Source organism: Pararge aegeria, chromosome 13 (genome assembly GCF_905163445.1).
Source record: "Pararge aegeria chromosome 13, ilParAegt1.1, whole genome shotgun sequence".
Lineage (NCBI taxonomy): Eukaryota > Metazoa > Arthropoda > Insecta > Lepidoptera > Nymphalidae > Pararge > Pararge aegeria.
In genome coordinates, this window is record NC_053192.1 from 11527261 (window position 1) to 11545367 (window position 18107).

The 18107-nt window shown below is 35.6% G+C and overlaps 1 protein-coding gene across 1 annotated transcript; it reads left to right on the forward strand.

Moving 5' to 3' along the window:
• Positions 1-980: 980 nt before the first annotated feature.
• LOC120628527 lies at positions 981-17303 on the forward strand. Its single transcript, XM_039896908.1, has 3 exons — positions 981-1176; positions 12327-12478; positions 12961-17303. Exons 1-3 carry the CDS (start codon positions 1105-1107, stop codon positions 13055-13057), a joined length of 321 nt encoding a protein of 106 aa, XP_039752842.1. The 5' UTR covers positions 981-1104; the 3' UTR covers positions 13058-17303.
• The last annotated feature ends 804 nt before the right edge of the window (positions 17304-18107 follow it).

Here is an 18107-nt window from a genome sequence, read left to right on the forward strand (position 1 = left end):
TGGTATCTATGTTTCGATCAAAAACTGCACTTATCTTGACAAAGTTTGGCACTGATATACCTAGTTTAAACATACGATACCATTATCTTTGGAACCACTGATTTTGATAATATTCTGCATAGCTCAGAACCTGTTGTAAACTTTTTATTCCGATACATCAACTGGGGACTCTTAACGCGTGATATAAAAAAAATGCCTTTAATCACTAATACCTATTACGGATATTGAAAAATTGAAAGGTAAGTAAGTATGTACCATATATGTATTTTTGCCAGGTTCTACTAGTTGGACCTGGCATAAATTTGATGCTTTTGTCTGGTGTATTTTCATATTTCATGCTAAACTGCATGCAAACCCGTACAAATGTGAAAACTGTAGCTCGCCAGGAAATACCAAAGGTTTTGGTTACTTGGCGAGTGTTACAAAATTATAAGTGTTTTCAGAAAGAAAAAACGCACGTTTTTTTTATTCCATTAAACTTTATGGTATCTATCTAATATACCTTGTGGTATTTGTATATATTAGTTAAACTGATATCAAAAACTTGTGCTAAGCTTGTACATGTACAAGTACTAAGCTACTGTACTGTCTAGTAGGTGCTCATCTAGGTAAAAAGGTTTATGACAGCAAATTCAATTTAAAAGGCATCCGTTTTTCCATTAAACACGGAGTTACATGCGGAAACCTAGAAGGCTTAGAAAAAGCTATTTCGAGATAGACAGGAGGCGTAATTATCAACGTGTTTAGATGATTATTAGTTTGATAGGGTCCCGTGAGGATTGACGACTGGCCCACATACGGGGGGCCGGTTTCAGCGTCGCTTATCTGTTTCGTTACGAGGTTCTGTTGATGTCGCGCGAATGCCTCTCGAAGACCCTCACATCATCGCATGAGAGACGTACCTAACTGCTCTATTAGGAAAATCTGGTGCGGGCCGCTGCGGCGGCGACGCCTCTCCAGCCTACTTATACCCGGACGCCCGCCCGCCGTCGCCACTCCATCACGATCCGCTAGCGAGAACACTGTACTGTGAACTGTTTCGTTTTCGCAACGTTGATAATCAACACGTAAATTAAACTTTGAGTTTCGTATCATTTGGTGACCATGACGCGGACACTGTTCATCATTTTGGTGGTCTGCACGCTTTCAGCCATGACTGCTGTTCCGAGACTTAGGGTGAGTACTTTTAAAAATAAGTTTTCCACCGGCAATTTTCAGTTTGTTTTTGTAACTCTAAAAGGGACTTGCGTTCAATTAGAGAGCGAATTCGATAAAAAAATATTCAGTGTTTATTAATCTCCATCTAGCCGTAACTAATTTTTGACGTTCTTTTCTCAATAATTTGGCAAAGCGAAGTTTATTAACCAGAAAAAATCTAAAATACCTTTGTTGATAGGTATTGTGAGGTGTATTTATAAATATTACAGGAAAAACAATTGTGGTTGACAGTTATTTAGAATTCCGTATTATGTAGCCTTTTACAAAAAAATAGTTATGCCCCAATATATGGAAGTAAGGTTATATTTACAACAATATATTAATAATAACCTAAAATAAACTATTTAAAAACTAAATAAAATCCAAAACGTCGTCGTAAATATATAGTATATAGTCCCAAACCAAATAGATTTATGAATGAAATATCGGGGCCCCGCGGTTTTAATTGCGTCCACTATAGCCCTCAGGGCCTCAGTTCAGCGTGATGCTTCATAATCTAGAACCTTTTTTCTTTATATAGGCTACCTAACGCTAAGATTTTTTATTAGACAGGTAGTTCCAGACTTACATAATTACATAATTTCCTGCATTTTAACACTAAGACATAACTTATCAGGGACGGCACAAAAATAAATAATAAATAACACCCATGCAACATTTATCAACATAATATTTCATCAATCGAGTTGTGCGCTTGTAATATTGGGAATTATGATTATATAGCTTCTCTGTTGAATCACTGAATGATAATCACAAATGCCTTTTCCGAGGATCTACTATACAGCTTTACCTTACCTTTTAATTAACACTTCTTCCTATATCACATATATCCGCAAATATTCTAGAGATGTGCGGTCAAATATCAGCATCGATAAATAAAGTGTCGATTGCACTGGTTCAGCAAGTTTGACCCAAGTAAGTAAATGTATGGGTGAATAGCTTTGGAGCTTAAAGAAGAATCAGGCCTCCGTTGGTAACTGAAATCACTCCGACTAACCGTATTCTTAGTTAACTCCGGGGTTCCGAAGAAGGTACCAACGGGGCCCTATTTAATATGCCTACTCATTATTTAAGCCTACACTGTCTGCCCGTCCGTCCTTCCGTTCGATTGTCTGTTAGTGGGCTGTATCTCATGAATCGTAATAGATACAGAATTGAAAGTCTTTATGTTTTACCCTATACCTTCAATTTATTTTATTTTTCACAGCAAAGTTTGTAAGGTTAGTATAGTTATTCAGGTATCCGTGAAAAAATCTGGTGAATATTATTGTATGGACCCACCAATGGACGTCCACTGCTGGACATAGGTCTTTTGTAGCGAGTTCCAAATACCACGATCTTGTGCCGCTTGGGTCTAGCCTATTCCTGCGACACGCTTGATGTCATCCGTCAACCTCGTCGGGGGTCTACGAAGATTGCGTTTACCGCTGCGAGATCGCCATTACAGCACCTTGGGACCCCAACGTCCATCGGTTCTCCAAACTATGCTCATAGCTCGGATACTTCTACACTAATTTCTTCAATTGAACTCTGAATCCGAAATTACAGCTGAAGCTCTGACCACTACTCACTAGGCTATCAATGTTACATCTCAACGATATTTGCGGTTATTAGTGAGTATGGATGACAAGTTTTAAGTAAAATAAACTATCGAGGTATTTATTATTGGTAGGGTGGCGGTATTAAGCACCTACGCTTCCCAAGTACCCATCCAAAAGCGCCTTACAACTAAACGTGGCATAACGTCGTATTTGTTACACATTGTTTTGTCACACATCAAATGCCAGCTCTTTTCAACTGACAGAGTGTTATAAAAAACGTAAAACATATATAACAAACCCGCAATATTTTTGTGGGCATTTACAAACACTTAGATATAACGGGAACTAGAAGTAGGAAACATAGACGTAACACGTAGACCGTCGGTACTTAGTAGGCACCCTATCTTTGCGTCATCGGTCATTACCATCATCTTTACATCATCATTACTATCATCACTGACCTACACCACAGCCTATTTTACAGAACTATTTCCACAAAGTGAAGAAGGATTGTCATAGTATATCTTCTTTACGCTGTACTGTTACTGTATAATATTATGGTCATAGAATTGTTATTTTTTCTTATAATATTACTTTTCTACGATCGTGTGCTTAAAAATTTTCGTTTTGGCTCTCAAAATTATGATCTTCTCTTGGAAGTTCTTTGTAAAACTACCTACACTGACAGAGATATTAATTATAATAACGTTTTAAAAAATTGTTAAAGTAGTCTCATTTGTCAACATGCCAACAAACGTATTCACCGCGCGGCGTGAAAATAGCATGTTTTGTTTGATCTTTTAAGTCGGAAATTAAAGTTCATTGAAAAATAAAAAATTCACAAGCCAATTCAAAGTAAATTAGTATTTTTAAGTCGGGTGATCGTCCGTTTATTTGTTTACAAAACCAACGCGTGTAGCACGCGTCCTCGGAAACGAACTGGTTTGCGTCCCGACCAATAAACAAGACTGTCGATCAGAAAGGAGCGTCTTGTGATTGGTCAGAAATTTGCATACAGTCGTTGTGTGTTTGCATGTTGTTCTCTTGTATTTTGAAACCATAGTCAGTATTGTTGTCTCTGCATATGTGGCTGTGGTAAATGGGAAATACTGCGAATTTTTGAACAAAGAAGCCCATATCATTAATTGTTTATTTCCGTAAGCCAGTTTTAAAACTGATTTCAGATTCTTGGTCATAAAAGAACCCTTAATTAAAAAGTAGGCATTACAACTTAACGAGTAAGTCTACCAACTTATAAAATATATGTACTTTTTGTTGTATGAATATTAAAAATTACTTTGAAGAAGTTGTTAGTTATATAAAATATCTTTTAGTAATAATATTCATGAACTATGTTAAATGATGGAAAAATAAAATGATAACATTCATAATTCCTAAACTATTTTACCTGATTTTTAAGAATGTTTACGTCCAGAATACTGAGATTTCTATTCCATTGGATAATATAATTGAATTGAATATAATGTTAAGAGTATCAAACAAAAAGCCCGCTTATCGTGACGGGCAATTAATTACCGATACGGAACCCTACAGAACACGTGGGTCTTAAACATATAAATCTATGCATGCCTTTTGTTAGGTTTAAATGTGGATGAGACGGGCCTGAGTTGAGTGGCAGTAGGTACCATACCTACGTGATGTCTGCCACGACTCGGGACAGCATCCCGTCATCAAACAATTTCTCCGAGACGATACCTACATGTACATATTGTTCCGCTCAGAAAAAATATAATAATAACGTATAACGTATATTCGGTTTACGGCCGATTATTGGAGTTGTCAACTACTAAAACTATTCTTCTCAGAACAAGAAGTGTAATCCCTATCCCTACTTCGCTATCCCTACTAATATTATTAATGTCAATGTAAGTTTGTTTGTTACGCTTTCACGCAAAAACTTCTTAACCAATCCTCATGAAACTTTGTACACATATTCTTGGAAGTGTTAGAAGTAATATAGGATACTTTTTTTTCCCGAAATTAAGCTCGGTTCCTTCAGGAGAGGGGATGAAAGTGTTTGACGATTTTACACCATAACTCCGACAAATTATAACCGATTTAAATAATTATTTTTGTACTATAGAGGTTATAACATGTGTTTAATTTTGCCCAAACTTTGTGTAGATCTGAATGTGTGGTTTCGAATAGAGGACAGAACTCCTCATTTAAGGCTTAGCGATACTGAATACCTACTTTGATTTTTTTTAGAACTACAACTAAATTGAATGCCACATCAAAAAACAAAATCAAACGCAGACGAAGTCGCGGGCATCAGCTAGTCTATTATAATTTGTTAAGGTATTTTAAACAGCAATTATATGGTTAAAACCTAATAAGTGAGCCATAGAAGGCATTTTTTTAATTATGTCTTGTCCGATTTCTGTTTCTCCGAAATTATAGCTACGTTCTCTATAACGCCTTGAAAAAAAAAATTGAAATTCTTCCACACGATAAGGTTTACCAAAAAGTCAAACATATTTATGATATGCGCAATAATACGTCACGTCGAGGTCGTCGGTGACGTGAACCCATAAGTTTTTCTTCTACGAACGCGGGTGAAGAAGTTTTCAATAGAAAAAAATTGGCGCTGCCACTTACCTAACCAGTATCGCCGCATTCTGTCCTGTCCTTTACTGAATTCTAAGAACTATATGTAAAGCCAATTATTATATTTTAGATTTTTGCTTTCATGATATATCCTTAGTAACCTCCACCTTTATGCAGAATTCTAAATTTACAGTTGGATGACCGCACCTGGACCTAAGCCAGATGCGTTTTTAGTGTTCCATTACAGGCGATATTGTTAACTTGTAAACGGAATAAGCAAGCATGGAGAAGCTTTATTAACACCGACTTTACGAAGCATAGATGTGCTTCGTAAAGTCGGTTGATCTACCTCGACCTTGGTTCGGGGATAGTAGATACTTTTGGTAGATGGTAGAGGAGTACAAACAGACTGACTTGACGTTTTAAAAGTGCTTATAAACTGTGCCTACTTGAAATAAATGAATTTTGAATTTTATTTTTCATGAGAGGGTAGACTCAAAATATAAGAGGCAGCGATCTAGCCATGCCGTTTTATACTAATAATAAAAAAAACTTTAACTATATCTTAAAATTTCGGAATGTGTTCAACAAGTTGAATAAAGGCCAACTGTGTTCACACTTACCTTTTTATATTATAAAAGCTAAGCTTAATTTGCTATACTCCGCGGAAAATAGGAGAATCTGTATGATGTAATTTAAAATTTCTACTTTCTTATTTTAAATCTATTTAACTTAAAAATTATTCATTCTAAAGTCAAAATCTCCATTCAATATCATTCATTATCGTTTAAATCAACAAACTGCTGGTTCTTATTGCAATTTTTTAATTTTTCTGGTATCTTGGCTCGTATCTCTTTGACACGTGCAAAGCGCGTCACTTCCTCGTTTTTATACAAACGCAGAGATATTTGACCTGTCCGACTCATATCTTCCCCGTTACCTACCGTTACCCGTTTAACTTTTTATTACTATAAATTCATATTCTCCCGGTTTTTTATCAAATATATTGTGATTTTAACAATACGCTTATAATTATTTAAATGATAAATATAACAAGCGGTGATAGCACATTACCCAATGCGCTATCACCGCTCGACTTCACTTTCGAGGGGCCGAGTTGCGTGCCTGAGAGTTCTACATAATGTTCTCAAAGATATGTAGATTCCACCAATCAGCACTGGGTGCACAATCCAGCGTGGTGGGCTACGGCCTTAACCCCTTCTATTTTTGAGAGGAGACACGTGCTCTGTTGTGATGAAATACTTATAGTATACAGATATACACCCCGACACTGAAAAACATTGATGTTCATCAAAATGTCAAAGAGAATCCAAATAGAAATTTGTGTCTCTGTAACAACAGACAGAAAGGGTGTACAGAATAGCTTTTGCATGCATGACGCTGATTTTCAGCTGAGGCCCGAGTGACATTACAGCAAATTAAATAGAAAAAATAAGTAAAGTGAAGCAGGTAATTTCCACTTAAGTAATACAACGCCGAACACACGAAGTTATAAAATCGACAATACTCTGTGTGTTGTGTTTTATCTTATTTCTCTGTACTTTTATTTGGTGTGCAATAAAAGGCGAGGTATTATTTGTTTTCTTTTTTGCCATATAGTATTTTTTTTTTGCGTACGAAACTTTCATTATAGCCATTCCGTAACATGCCAATCCATAATAATTGATTATCCTCAGTGAACAGTGTTTTGAATACGATACGAATTGGAATATAATACGATGAATGGAAAATGGCCCTTTCCTCTTAACGACTGAAGCTTCTTCATGTTATTGGTGATGATGGTATAAGCCATGCTTGCTAATAATTGATATCCTCGGTGAACAGTGATCCGTGACAGTGATGTCATCGTACGGCAGAATGCGACGCGCCCTTGAGCGTATCCGGCCGTCCGGCCGTCTCACGCCACATCGCTCTATTCTTGGCTAGGGCGCATGCACACTGGGAGCAACGACACGGTGGCGTTGCGATACACGTGGCCTCTTAGACTGTCCTTGATTAAACATATTCACTACTAGATGCAGATGCGACGATAGCGTAGTGTTTAGGAATTCGGCTTCACTTTTGAGGGGCCGAGTTCGAATCTCAGCTCACACCCCTTAATTTTTCTAAGTTAGGTGCGTTTAAGGCAATTCATTTATTACTTGCTTTAAAGGTAAAGGAAGAACATCGTCAGGAAACCTACATGCTTGATACTTCTTCATAATGTTCTTAATGGCATGTGAAGCTAGCACATACGAACTGCGCCAGCGTTGTGAACTACGGTTTAAACCCTTCTAATTGTGGGCGGAACCTCGTGCCCTGTAGTGGGACGGTAATGATGACTAGATGCACTGCGCCGCTGACCATCGTATCGCCTAAACAACGCCGTCTATTGAACCTAATTCGAAGTGGTATTTTTAATACAAAGTTACTAATTTCGTTTTTTTTTACTTTTCGGCATTTGTCTCTGGGTTATGTTTTCTTGCCTATATCATCTCAGTAAAAAAAAAGTAATTCAAGATGTAGAGTGATTTAGATTTTTAGCGAGACACATGCACTGCAATTAGTTTTTATAGACGGACACGGCAATCCATCAATCTTTTTGGAAAATGTAAATAATATTTTGAAAAAGTAACTTGAAAAACCTTGTTATAACCTATGTTATACCTTTAAATTTATATAGTATCTGAAAATCAGTTCTATAATTTATACGTTGCCAAGTCACAATCAGACAGTAATACATACTCTTAAGCTTTATAATATTACATTTGATGTGCACCTCAGGGTGATTTAAGCGGTTTGGTGTCAGTCGTTCCACTGTTCAGCGGACCTGGACTAGGTTTCAAGTAACCGGTTCTTTAAAAAGAAGACAGAGATCAGGAAGGAAACGATTTACTGAGCCCAGAGGTGATCGATATATTATGAGCCAAGCTTTCCTAAATCGGGAATCTACCAACAATAACATCAAAACAATCTTAAAGATGTTAGAAAGTGTTAGCGTATGGCCCGTCAGGAGAAGACTTCCAGAAGTCGATATACACAGTCGAAGACCAGCTAGTAGTAAAGTTTAATTAAGATCTGTTTAGCCGTTTAGTCGTGAAACATTACTATGAGCTTTTTTAGATATAGAAGTTAAGACCGACGGATGCCAAGTACTCCTTTAAAAACATCTTCCATCACTCATTTGAGTCAATGTATTTACGCTGCGTAAACAACTAATATTACAATAGTACACTGAACTCGTTAATTTATCTACCTGCTTATTTCTACACTTTAATGGTTTATTTAATTATTATTATTTGGATTCTTAGTCAAGCTTTTAAGCTTGCTTGGTGTAGTCAGGGCCGTAACTTAGTCATGAACCGAATCATTGTATGAATGGCGAAACCATACACATGGTCACGTGGACGATCGCATAACATGTAAACAGGAAGTTGTACCACTACGCAAAAGGTATTAGAGGTCGTTGACCGTTTTCATTCATAGGGTTCCCTTACCAAAATGGTAAAAACCCACACCTATGGTGCGACTTTGTTAATATTTCACTACCTCATATAAACGTCAGACTTTGTACTACTGGTTTTTTTTTCCAAAATAGCCCCGCATGATAAAAATAAAGTAAAGTAAGTATATCCCCGTTTGTAGTGAAAATAAAACTAAGTATTTTTAATTGAAGTGAAAACTTCATTAACCGAAAAACAAATGGGTTCACGTCACCGATGACCTGCGCCAGACTAGTGATGCTTAGTATAGCGTCATGTAACTACACATATATTCGCACATATATTTACACTAATACGTTGTATATACCCACTCGAATGTATCATAATATGCGTTTTTAACTTTTTAAGATTAACCAATAGATTCCATTTTTGATGTTCTATTCTTTTGAGTTTTCACGTCAAATCATTAACGTACGACGAGACAGAATATCTCTTCCTGATTATAAAATAAAAGCACACACACACACACACACACACACACACACACACACACACACACACACACACACAGACACACACACACACACTTACACATGCAAATACACACACCCACTCACATATTTGCATGCTTGCATAATTACATTACATATTTTATAAAAATTCTAAACATTAAAGAAAAAAAAAGTATAAAATTATGAAATGTGATAAATTGGCTAAGTCATGTTATCAGTAACTATATGTGTAAACTTTGTATCTGAAGGAGCGAGACCTCCAAAAACAGGTCTTCCAAACTTAAATGGAGGTCTTAGCCTATTTTTTTTGTAATGAAATTGAGGTAACAAATAAATTATTTTTTCATTTTCATTTTTTTCATTTTCACGTCAGTCCGAATGACTGCCGCTTTTTTTTTCAGTTGCAATAAAGTTGAACGAGACATCTACATATACAGATAAATATTTCGGAGGTGTTTGAACATTGAAGCCTGGCTTACTAAGTATAAAGTGCCGCTGTGTTTTTTTCGAAACAGCGGGCACCCTTGCAATCTCTATTACGTCTAAGTCTCTCTACTCAACTCTAATCAACAGCAATACAAATTTATAAAATTATACAAAAGACTTGTAAACCTGGCCACCTAACACAGGTTTCCAAAAGCTTATAAGTTGTCAAAATTATGCTGATATAAATGATTCAGGAATAGCCTCGATTATAGGTATATAGGATAATACACTGGACTTCGACGTTATGCCACGTTCACGTTTATTTGTAATGCCCTCAATGTTACAAAGCAAACACAATGTGTGTTACATTCTTGTCTTTTAACTAGGTCCAATTCATATTGCAAGTGGAATTAATTATATTTATATTAGTAGAAAATACCTACCACCTGTTGCATATCGTGTGGGGATATTTTCAAATAGAAGTCATGCCCTCGCATCGTGATATGACTATACGTCACAAACACCACCTTTAAGTATTAAAGCCTATACGGTTGAGAAATGGCGCTACAACTAAATTCGATAAAAATATAAAATAGCTGTAGGCCTCGCTCGCCTAGTTCTTAGAACTTATCAGGTTTGCGGATATATCACCAGGGGTGGCTATAGATACTTTCGAGTAAAAAAATCCAGTAAAAATGTATCATCATCATCTACCGCAGCTTTAGCGTCACATTGCTGGGCACTTTTCTCTCACAGGAGATACGGTTTTAGAAAAGCACCACGCTTCACGCTGCTCTAATGCGTTATTGATAGAAACCATACCGACGCCGGCACCGCTAATTTCCTCACTCCAGGCATGTACTGAAAATTCTTTAAGACAAAAAATAAAATATGTAACATAACCCCAAGACCTCGTGAACAAGTGAACCAAGAAGTTAAACATGCTAACCAAAAGATACGAAGCAGATAATAATGTATAAGTTTGCCCAGTCATTTATTTCATTTTAGGCACATGTGAAGTAATATTGCTTCAATGCTTATATATTCAAGAGTAGGTTGCTATTTGACGCTTTCAAAATAAAACAGTATGTTCTTAAAAGTTAAAAAAAAAAAACATTTTTTATTTTTTTATAACAGGCCCTTAGAAAAACCACAACAAAAATTGTAAGCAGTTAAATATCACTATCTGGCTTTTACAGCGTGCTGATGACGCACTAAGCTTTTGTTGTGCTCAAAGGAGACCCGTGTCTTGTAGCGGGCTGGTATTTGGAAATGGGTTTTGATGAATAAAAGATTAGTGATTACTGTCTGAGCTCCAGTGAATGGAAAGTATACACTAACGGCCAATAACCCTTAGATTAATCGGTGTACACGTATCCACTACACACACAAATATTATACGTAGGTAACTAATTAAAAACTGAGAGAACAATATTTTCTTGTCAAAGTTCAATAATTAACGTTTACGCTTCGGGTGAATTTGACGCAGTTATGCGACACTGATTAAGATTCTCCGCTTGCCCTTTGAGACATGCTTATCATTTACTATGTAGTTATCATATTCGTGATAGCTATTCAAATACTTACATACAAATACAACGTAAAAGCAAAAGGATAAAGTAATCTATATCTATCTATTAATAATGTATCTATATTAAACTGTACTTTTAATAAAGCTAAAAAATCCCTTTTTGTTTATTAGTACGCGTTATTTGTATCTACGCGCTATAACGTTCAGGAAGTCTTCGAAAAAAAACGAATATTATTTAAACTAATTAAAAAAAACAATTCTAGTTAGTATTAACTAACTAAAATTGTTTTTTAGTTTAAATAATAAAAAGAGATTTAAAAATATCATGAGTGTTAAAAATAGTCTCAACATTTGTCTATTTATATTCACTTATAAACGCAATAAAGAATAAAAAAAGTAATTTTAAGTTGGAGAATCATCGGTGTGCGTAAATTGACAGTAATACCCACCTCAACGCATCGCTTATGAGGCGTGCAAAAACAAGCATAAAAAATTGGTTGTCTGTAAAGTCGGCTTACTGACGATAGTTGAACGTGACAACGTCGTAAGAAAATACTGATGGAATGGTTTCATTTTTGACGAATGTTATATTTTAATACTTATTATCCTATTCCGGTCTAGAGGAATCAAAAAAATGAAATATAAAAATTGGTCCAGCCGTTCTTGACTTATAAATAGTGTAACTAACACAACTTTCTTTTATGTACTTATATAGATATATTTTAAAGCGATGACTTATTTTTTTGTTTGGTGGCAATCTATATTTAACGGCTCATCTGAGGTCCTAAGGTGGGGAGGGGAATATTTATAGTTTTGTATGAACTGCTTTATGACTGATAGTTTTGAGAGTGGAAGGGTTATATCCAGACCAAATTTGACTTTTGTGAGGTTTAATATTATTTCTTAAAAGAAAACTGATGATCTCCATAGTTAAATAATATGCAAAATTATAAAAACAGTCCCTAAAAGTGCCCCAGGAATTAAAAAAAATAGAGATGATTTCCTTTTGTTTGATGGTTATCGTTATTTAAATGGTTTAGGGTATTTCTAAGAATCTTACTGAGATTTATGTTTCTTTTTATTCCAGAGAGCTATGAATCCTGAGGAAGAAGAAAATGAAACACCAAGCTTCAAAAGTACTCGGGGTACGAGTATTATATGTGCACCGCAGACTCCCTGTGCGTGGTATATTTACAACGCGTATTCCAAAGTAATCTCCTCGAACATTACGAATTCATAGTAAGTATCAATTGGAAACTATGAAATACCCGGCTTCCTGGGAGTTACTAAAACCCTAGGTGGCCACCATCCACACACACATGGAATTAAATTCACCGGTGCTTTTCTAATGCAATGCCCATGTGGCTCATATCGGGAGAAACGGTTCCCCAACCTCGTTCACACGGTACCATATGCCACAACAAGCTGCAGTCTTCCCGGGGTTGCACAAAGAGCAAGCAGTCAGAGCCCTCACTCCGAGGTCCCATTGCCCGGGACAATTGCATAGTCGATTCGGGATAGGGTTTAGCGCCCCCTCACCATCTTCGTATTCGAAAATAGGAGAGAGTGAAATTGTTTTAGGTCACATGAGGTCACATTTAGGTTGCTGCTGTATTGTGAAAAAATTTTTGAGGGCCCTCTGTAATCGTTACTGATGCTATTTTTCATTTTTGTCTGTCTGATTGGCTGTATATCAAATGTGTTTTTTTGTTTGGTTCTAGTTGTGTTTGTGGACCTGGCACAACATGTGAGATAAGTGAAAATGATGAAACTGGAAACACGTATATCTACCGATGCCGAGAGACGCCGGAAAGCTAGCGAGTGCAGGAGTATAATATGAGGCATGTTTCTGTGAAGAAGAAGAAGACTGTAGGTTCTTATTCATCAAAAATTTGGTAGTTCAACAAGTCATATCCGTGGATCGAAACACTGTAATGTCAAAGTGAAATGGAGCTAAGGTTGCTAATTTTATATTCCTAAATTCTGTATTAAAGCTATACTCATTCTTATTTTGTAAACGTTCTACCGAGAGCGCTGATTTTAGGATATGACGAATTTCAGTTTAACAGCTAGGTACTGTTACAGTGTTGTTCCTTAAAATCGATTCTTGGGTTGCGAGCGTTACATCTCAGACAAACAAGCGAGAACGTCTTAGGTAGTTAATGGACAGTTTCGTTTATACTCAGAGTTTGGGATAAGTGCAATCTACAACTTTCAGGGTTTTTAAATGACCCTCGCTAGCTATCTACAAAATGGCCAGTTTATTGTGAAATCAAAATATGCGGAGCTATAAAAATTAGTATTAACTATAAGAAGATTTTTTTTTCCGTAGTGAATAGGACAGTGAAATATAAGCTAAGAATTTTCTATACATTTTATGCCCGGTTTTTTTATCGCTTACCTATTATTTTTTAACTTATTAATTTGACGTTTTCGCAGTTGTTTTAGAGGAAATCTGCCAAATTAATTTCAATGTTAGTTAATGGATATCTAACTATTAGGTCGTAAGTTTCATTATTAATTTATTTGATTAACAATATGTAACAAACCCTTGATACTTATATACTAAGTAATTTGAAAGTCTATTTTATAAATAGATACTATTAAGCCAGGGTTAAGTATCTACACGTGAAATTGTTGATGAAATTAAGGGCATGAAACTAATTTAGTAGGTATCTAATGTAAATCTGACTTTAGGCTAATCTGACTTAGGTGCTTAATCGCATTATCAGGTCACAATCAGACAGGAATACATACTCTCAAGTTTATAATATTACATCCGATGAGCACCTCAAGGTGATTTAAGCGGTGTACTTCGTGGGCATGGAATTCCTGATTTTCCGTGGGCTTGTGAAGATTCCCGATAATACATAATAGGTATGCCATTCTCCAAAAAGAAAGCTACGGGTACATTACCAATGTTCTTAAGATTAGTTCAAAAATTTATACTGTAGATGGCTACATGGCGTTTATAGTTATTTTAATATATTATTTATAGGATTATTACTACAACCGAAATTTCAAGGCATTCTGTCATCCCTCTTTATTCCTTCTTCTACCGGGCCGGTTTCAGCTTTTCAAACTTTTGCTCTGTTGTACGTGCATGCCTCATTATTAACCTAAATGCGAATTCCAGTGTCTCTAATTTCCAAAACATAGGACTTTCATACAAACATACGAACCCTGTTTTAACCCGTTTGGGGTTTGGAAAAAAATAAATTCTTTACTGATGTATTATTATGTACTCCAAACAAAACCTATTTCCTAAATTTGTCAGGTTTGTTGACTTAGTTATTAAAAAAACCTGTAGAAACCCCTCTTTTACTAGCCTTGAAAGGGGATATCTAAAAAAAAAGGGGATATCTAAAAAAAACGGCTAATTTGGGTGTCTCTAACGCTACGTTCTAAATTTTAGGTTTGTAGACTTAAGAATTAAAAAAAAGTAAAAACTCTCATATTTTAACATCCTTAAGGGAGGGATTTTCCAAAATAATTTACGCATTTTTTTATATCTAACTTCAAAAACAAGGACTATACAAACTTCCAACCCCTATTTCATAATTTCATATAATTTCTCAAAACCGTTTATTACCTGACACAACCTTTCTAGAAGGAATCTACCTTTAAAATTAAAAGTTTGTAGACTTTATAGTTCCTGAGATAGTTCCTAGTGGGTTTCTCTCTTATATATTTAAATAATTTTAATACATACTTAATTTAAGTTATTACAATTTATGATTAAGAAAATAATTAAATATCTGTATTATCAAATTGTGCGTAGGAAATGATTGGTAGGTACAACACACCGTACCTACAATGAACAGTCGGATGTTCAAAGTCCAAATTGGCATAGAATACAAAAATGGTTGGCTTTTGCTGGAAAATTGATGCTCAAAGTTGGTGAGCCCCTTTCGGCATAATCCTACCGTCGAACAAACTGTTCGATCTGCGGGCACCGAAGTCCGGACGAACGTTGTACTAGTAGTGAAAACGTCGAGCGATTCGTGCAACTTTAGACTTTATGTACATGGTGACAGATAAAATTATACACAGATAGACAGCATAGTATATAATAATAAATTCTTATACTATAAGGTGAGGTGACACGTCTATAGCCGTCATCATGGACATCTATGGACGCGTTATTCTCGTGAACTATGCTACTACTACTATATTCCGCCTTGAGGCCAAACGTAAAGCGAAAGCCAAACCTGCGTCTGTTCGAACACGAAGTTCGAAGACGAATATGTTTATCAACAAAATAACAATCTACTATTACATTTTACTTTATACTGAACCATTAGTAACCTTACTCTAAACTATTATCTGTTGTGGTGAAAGTTTGACATTTATAGTGGAAGTGATACTTACACATTTCTTTTACCACATATCAGCATAAATTGCCATGTTGTCTAAAGTTATTCAAAATACACAGCTTTGATCGTAGCCACTGTGTGGATAAGGAACACCCATTGGTACGTTATTACGTATTGGTAAAAAAAATTATATGTATTCACTAATATCGGACATTCACAGTAACTCTTGCGCATAATATCGGACACAGAAACATGTTTAATTATTGGTTAAAATTTATGAAGCTTTCTTCGTCTCTTTCCTATTCATTATTACATACGAGGCCTGCTGTATTTATTTAATAAATATCTATTTGTAAAGTAATTTAATTATTGGATACAATTGTCAAAAGTACTTATTAGATTTATAGTGCCTGGTTTTATACATACCTAATTAGGTGGTGCTGTGTGTTGAAATGCCAGGTTACATAGCCTTCAGCGAGCGTTCGCGATGGTGTGCTGGCGTTTTCACCTTGTCAATGATCGTAAGGCTCACCAATGCGTTCGTGGTAGGACACATTTGTTTGACCTTGCCATACTGAAAATATGTTGTCGGCGAACTCAGAAATACAATTAACTATAATTTTAAACTAGCTGAACTCTGAAGCATTTAGCTGTAGACCCGTTTGATATTCGAATTGGAACTCTTATAGAAATGCAACGTTCCTATATTAAAAATTCAGCTTGAATGAATGAATTTTTATACTTAGTTTTTTAGAAACAGCACCATCTTTACGGCATAAAGTTATCTCTCGCTTTACTGAATAATCTATTAAATTTACCCAGGCTGAGCCACACCAACACACAGTGGGTAGATTTAGTGTTTTTAAAACTTGTTAGTTTATATCTTACGCATGAAATAATATTAACCGTCTACGGACTAGTATACCTTCTATACGATATATAGTATAAGAATAGTACATTCGTAGCGTTACTATCCATTTCATTTACGAGTAAAATAAATAAGCACGTCATTTTAAAGTTCCTATGTTGATTGTTGTTGAGTGAACCCGCACGGCAGTGAAACATTGTTTTAAAATATTAGTAGGGATGTAAATAGTAAAGCACACTACTTTTCAAAAAAGTATTTGAATTCCAGTACTTTATCGATTATCACATATTAATACTAGGGTACTTAATAACTGAGATCAACAAAAAGGGAATACACCGGCATCAGCCACGTGTCCGGTGTCCGTCACTGAAGTGTCAATATTTTTAAATATTCGGTGACGTGGCAGTGACGTGACTGAACCGTGACGTGTGTATGAAATGTGCTTTCAGAAGGATGGGGATCGACCACGGCGATTTCCTAACTCTAGGCTGGTAGGTAACTAGGTATAGAGAATTACTTGACAAAATCCCAATGCTAAATAGAGTGTATGAAATTCATTTTTTGTAAAAAAAAATATATTTTATAAGAACAACTTAAATAATCGTGAAATTAATGAAAAGATTTTTTAAAACTATTTCATTTATTTTGTAAAATGCTTTGCGACAATGTTCGGCTTGTTTGTGAGAGCACCATACCTAATATTAATTTGTGTTTAAACATTATTTAAAGTATTCTTACTTAAGATTAAGTAGGTAAGTGTCTACTGTACACTAGTTTCTAGTGCTTTTGTTTAGTTTGGTAACATAAGATATAATTACATACAATGTTAAATCGCCGTTAGTGTTAGTATTTGATTTAAATAAAAACTTTTTAAAGGCTATATGTATTTTTTTTCTCATTTTCCATAATATTTTATCGAGCGAAGCCGTTGGTATTAATTGCATCTTGCAGGTCCGACCATCCGTCCGTCCGTCTGTAGAATTCAGAACTTGTGAACGTAGCCCGCGAAATAAAGGTAGGTACTTGAGTAAATAGTATCAGGGGTCATCACTATAGAATAACATACTGAGACAAACTGACAGAGTTCGATCCTTGTTACACAGCTCTCACTGCTTAAAGCAGTGCAGTAGCAGTTGCATAGCAGTGCAGTTGCACTGCTATACAACAAAACGTCGTGAGGAAACCGGTATTACTAAGAGTTTTTTATAATTTTCTAAAGGCGTGTGGAATCTACCAATCAGCACTGGGCCAGATTGGTGGACTTAGCCCTAAAATCTTATCATTCTGGTAAGTCCGAGTCAGACTCAGACAGACATAGTTACTAAAGTTTATTGTGGTATAATAAATAAATTAAATATACATAAAAATATATTTTTATGTGAGGTTTGCTGAGTATCAGAATCTCATGAGAGTAACATTAACACCGTATACATTTAATATTCGGATGATACTTTTCTACCAACAGAATAATAGTCATCCTACCATAATTGCTGTTACAAAGGCATATAGGGTACCATATGGGTATATATTATATTTTTTATTATTGTGGGTATATATTATTCCTTATGTGTGGGTGATAGCCTTGATTAAAAGCGTACATAACTCCCAAAAGTTAGAGGTGAAAGGGAAACCAAAGCCGTACCTCACTAAACTATCACCTCTTCAGGTAAGTTAAATGCATTAT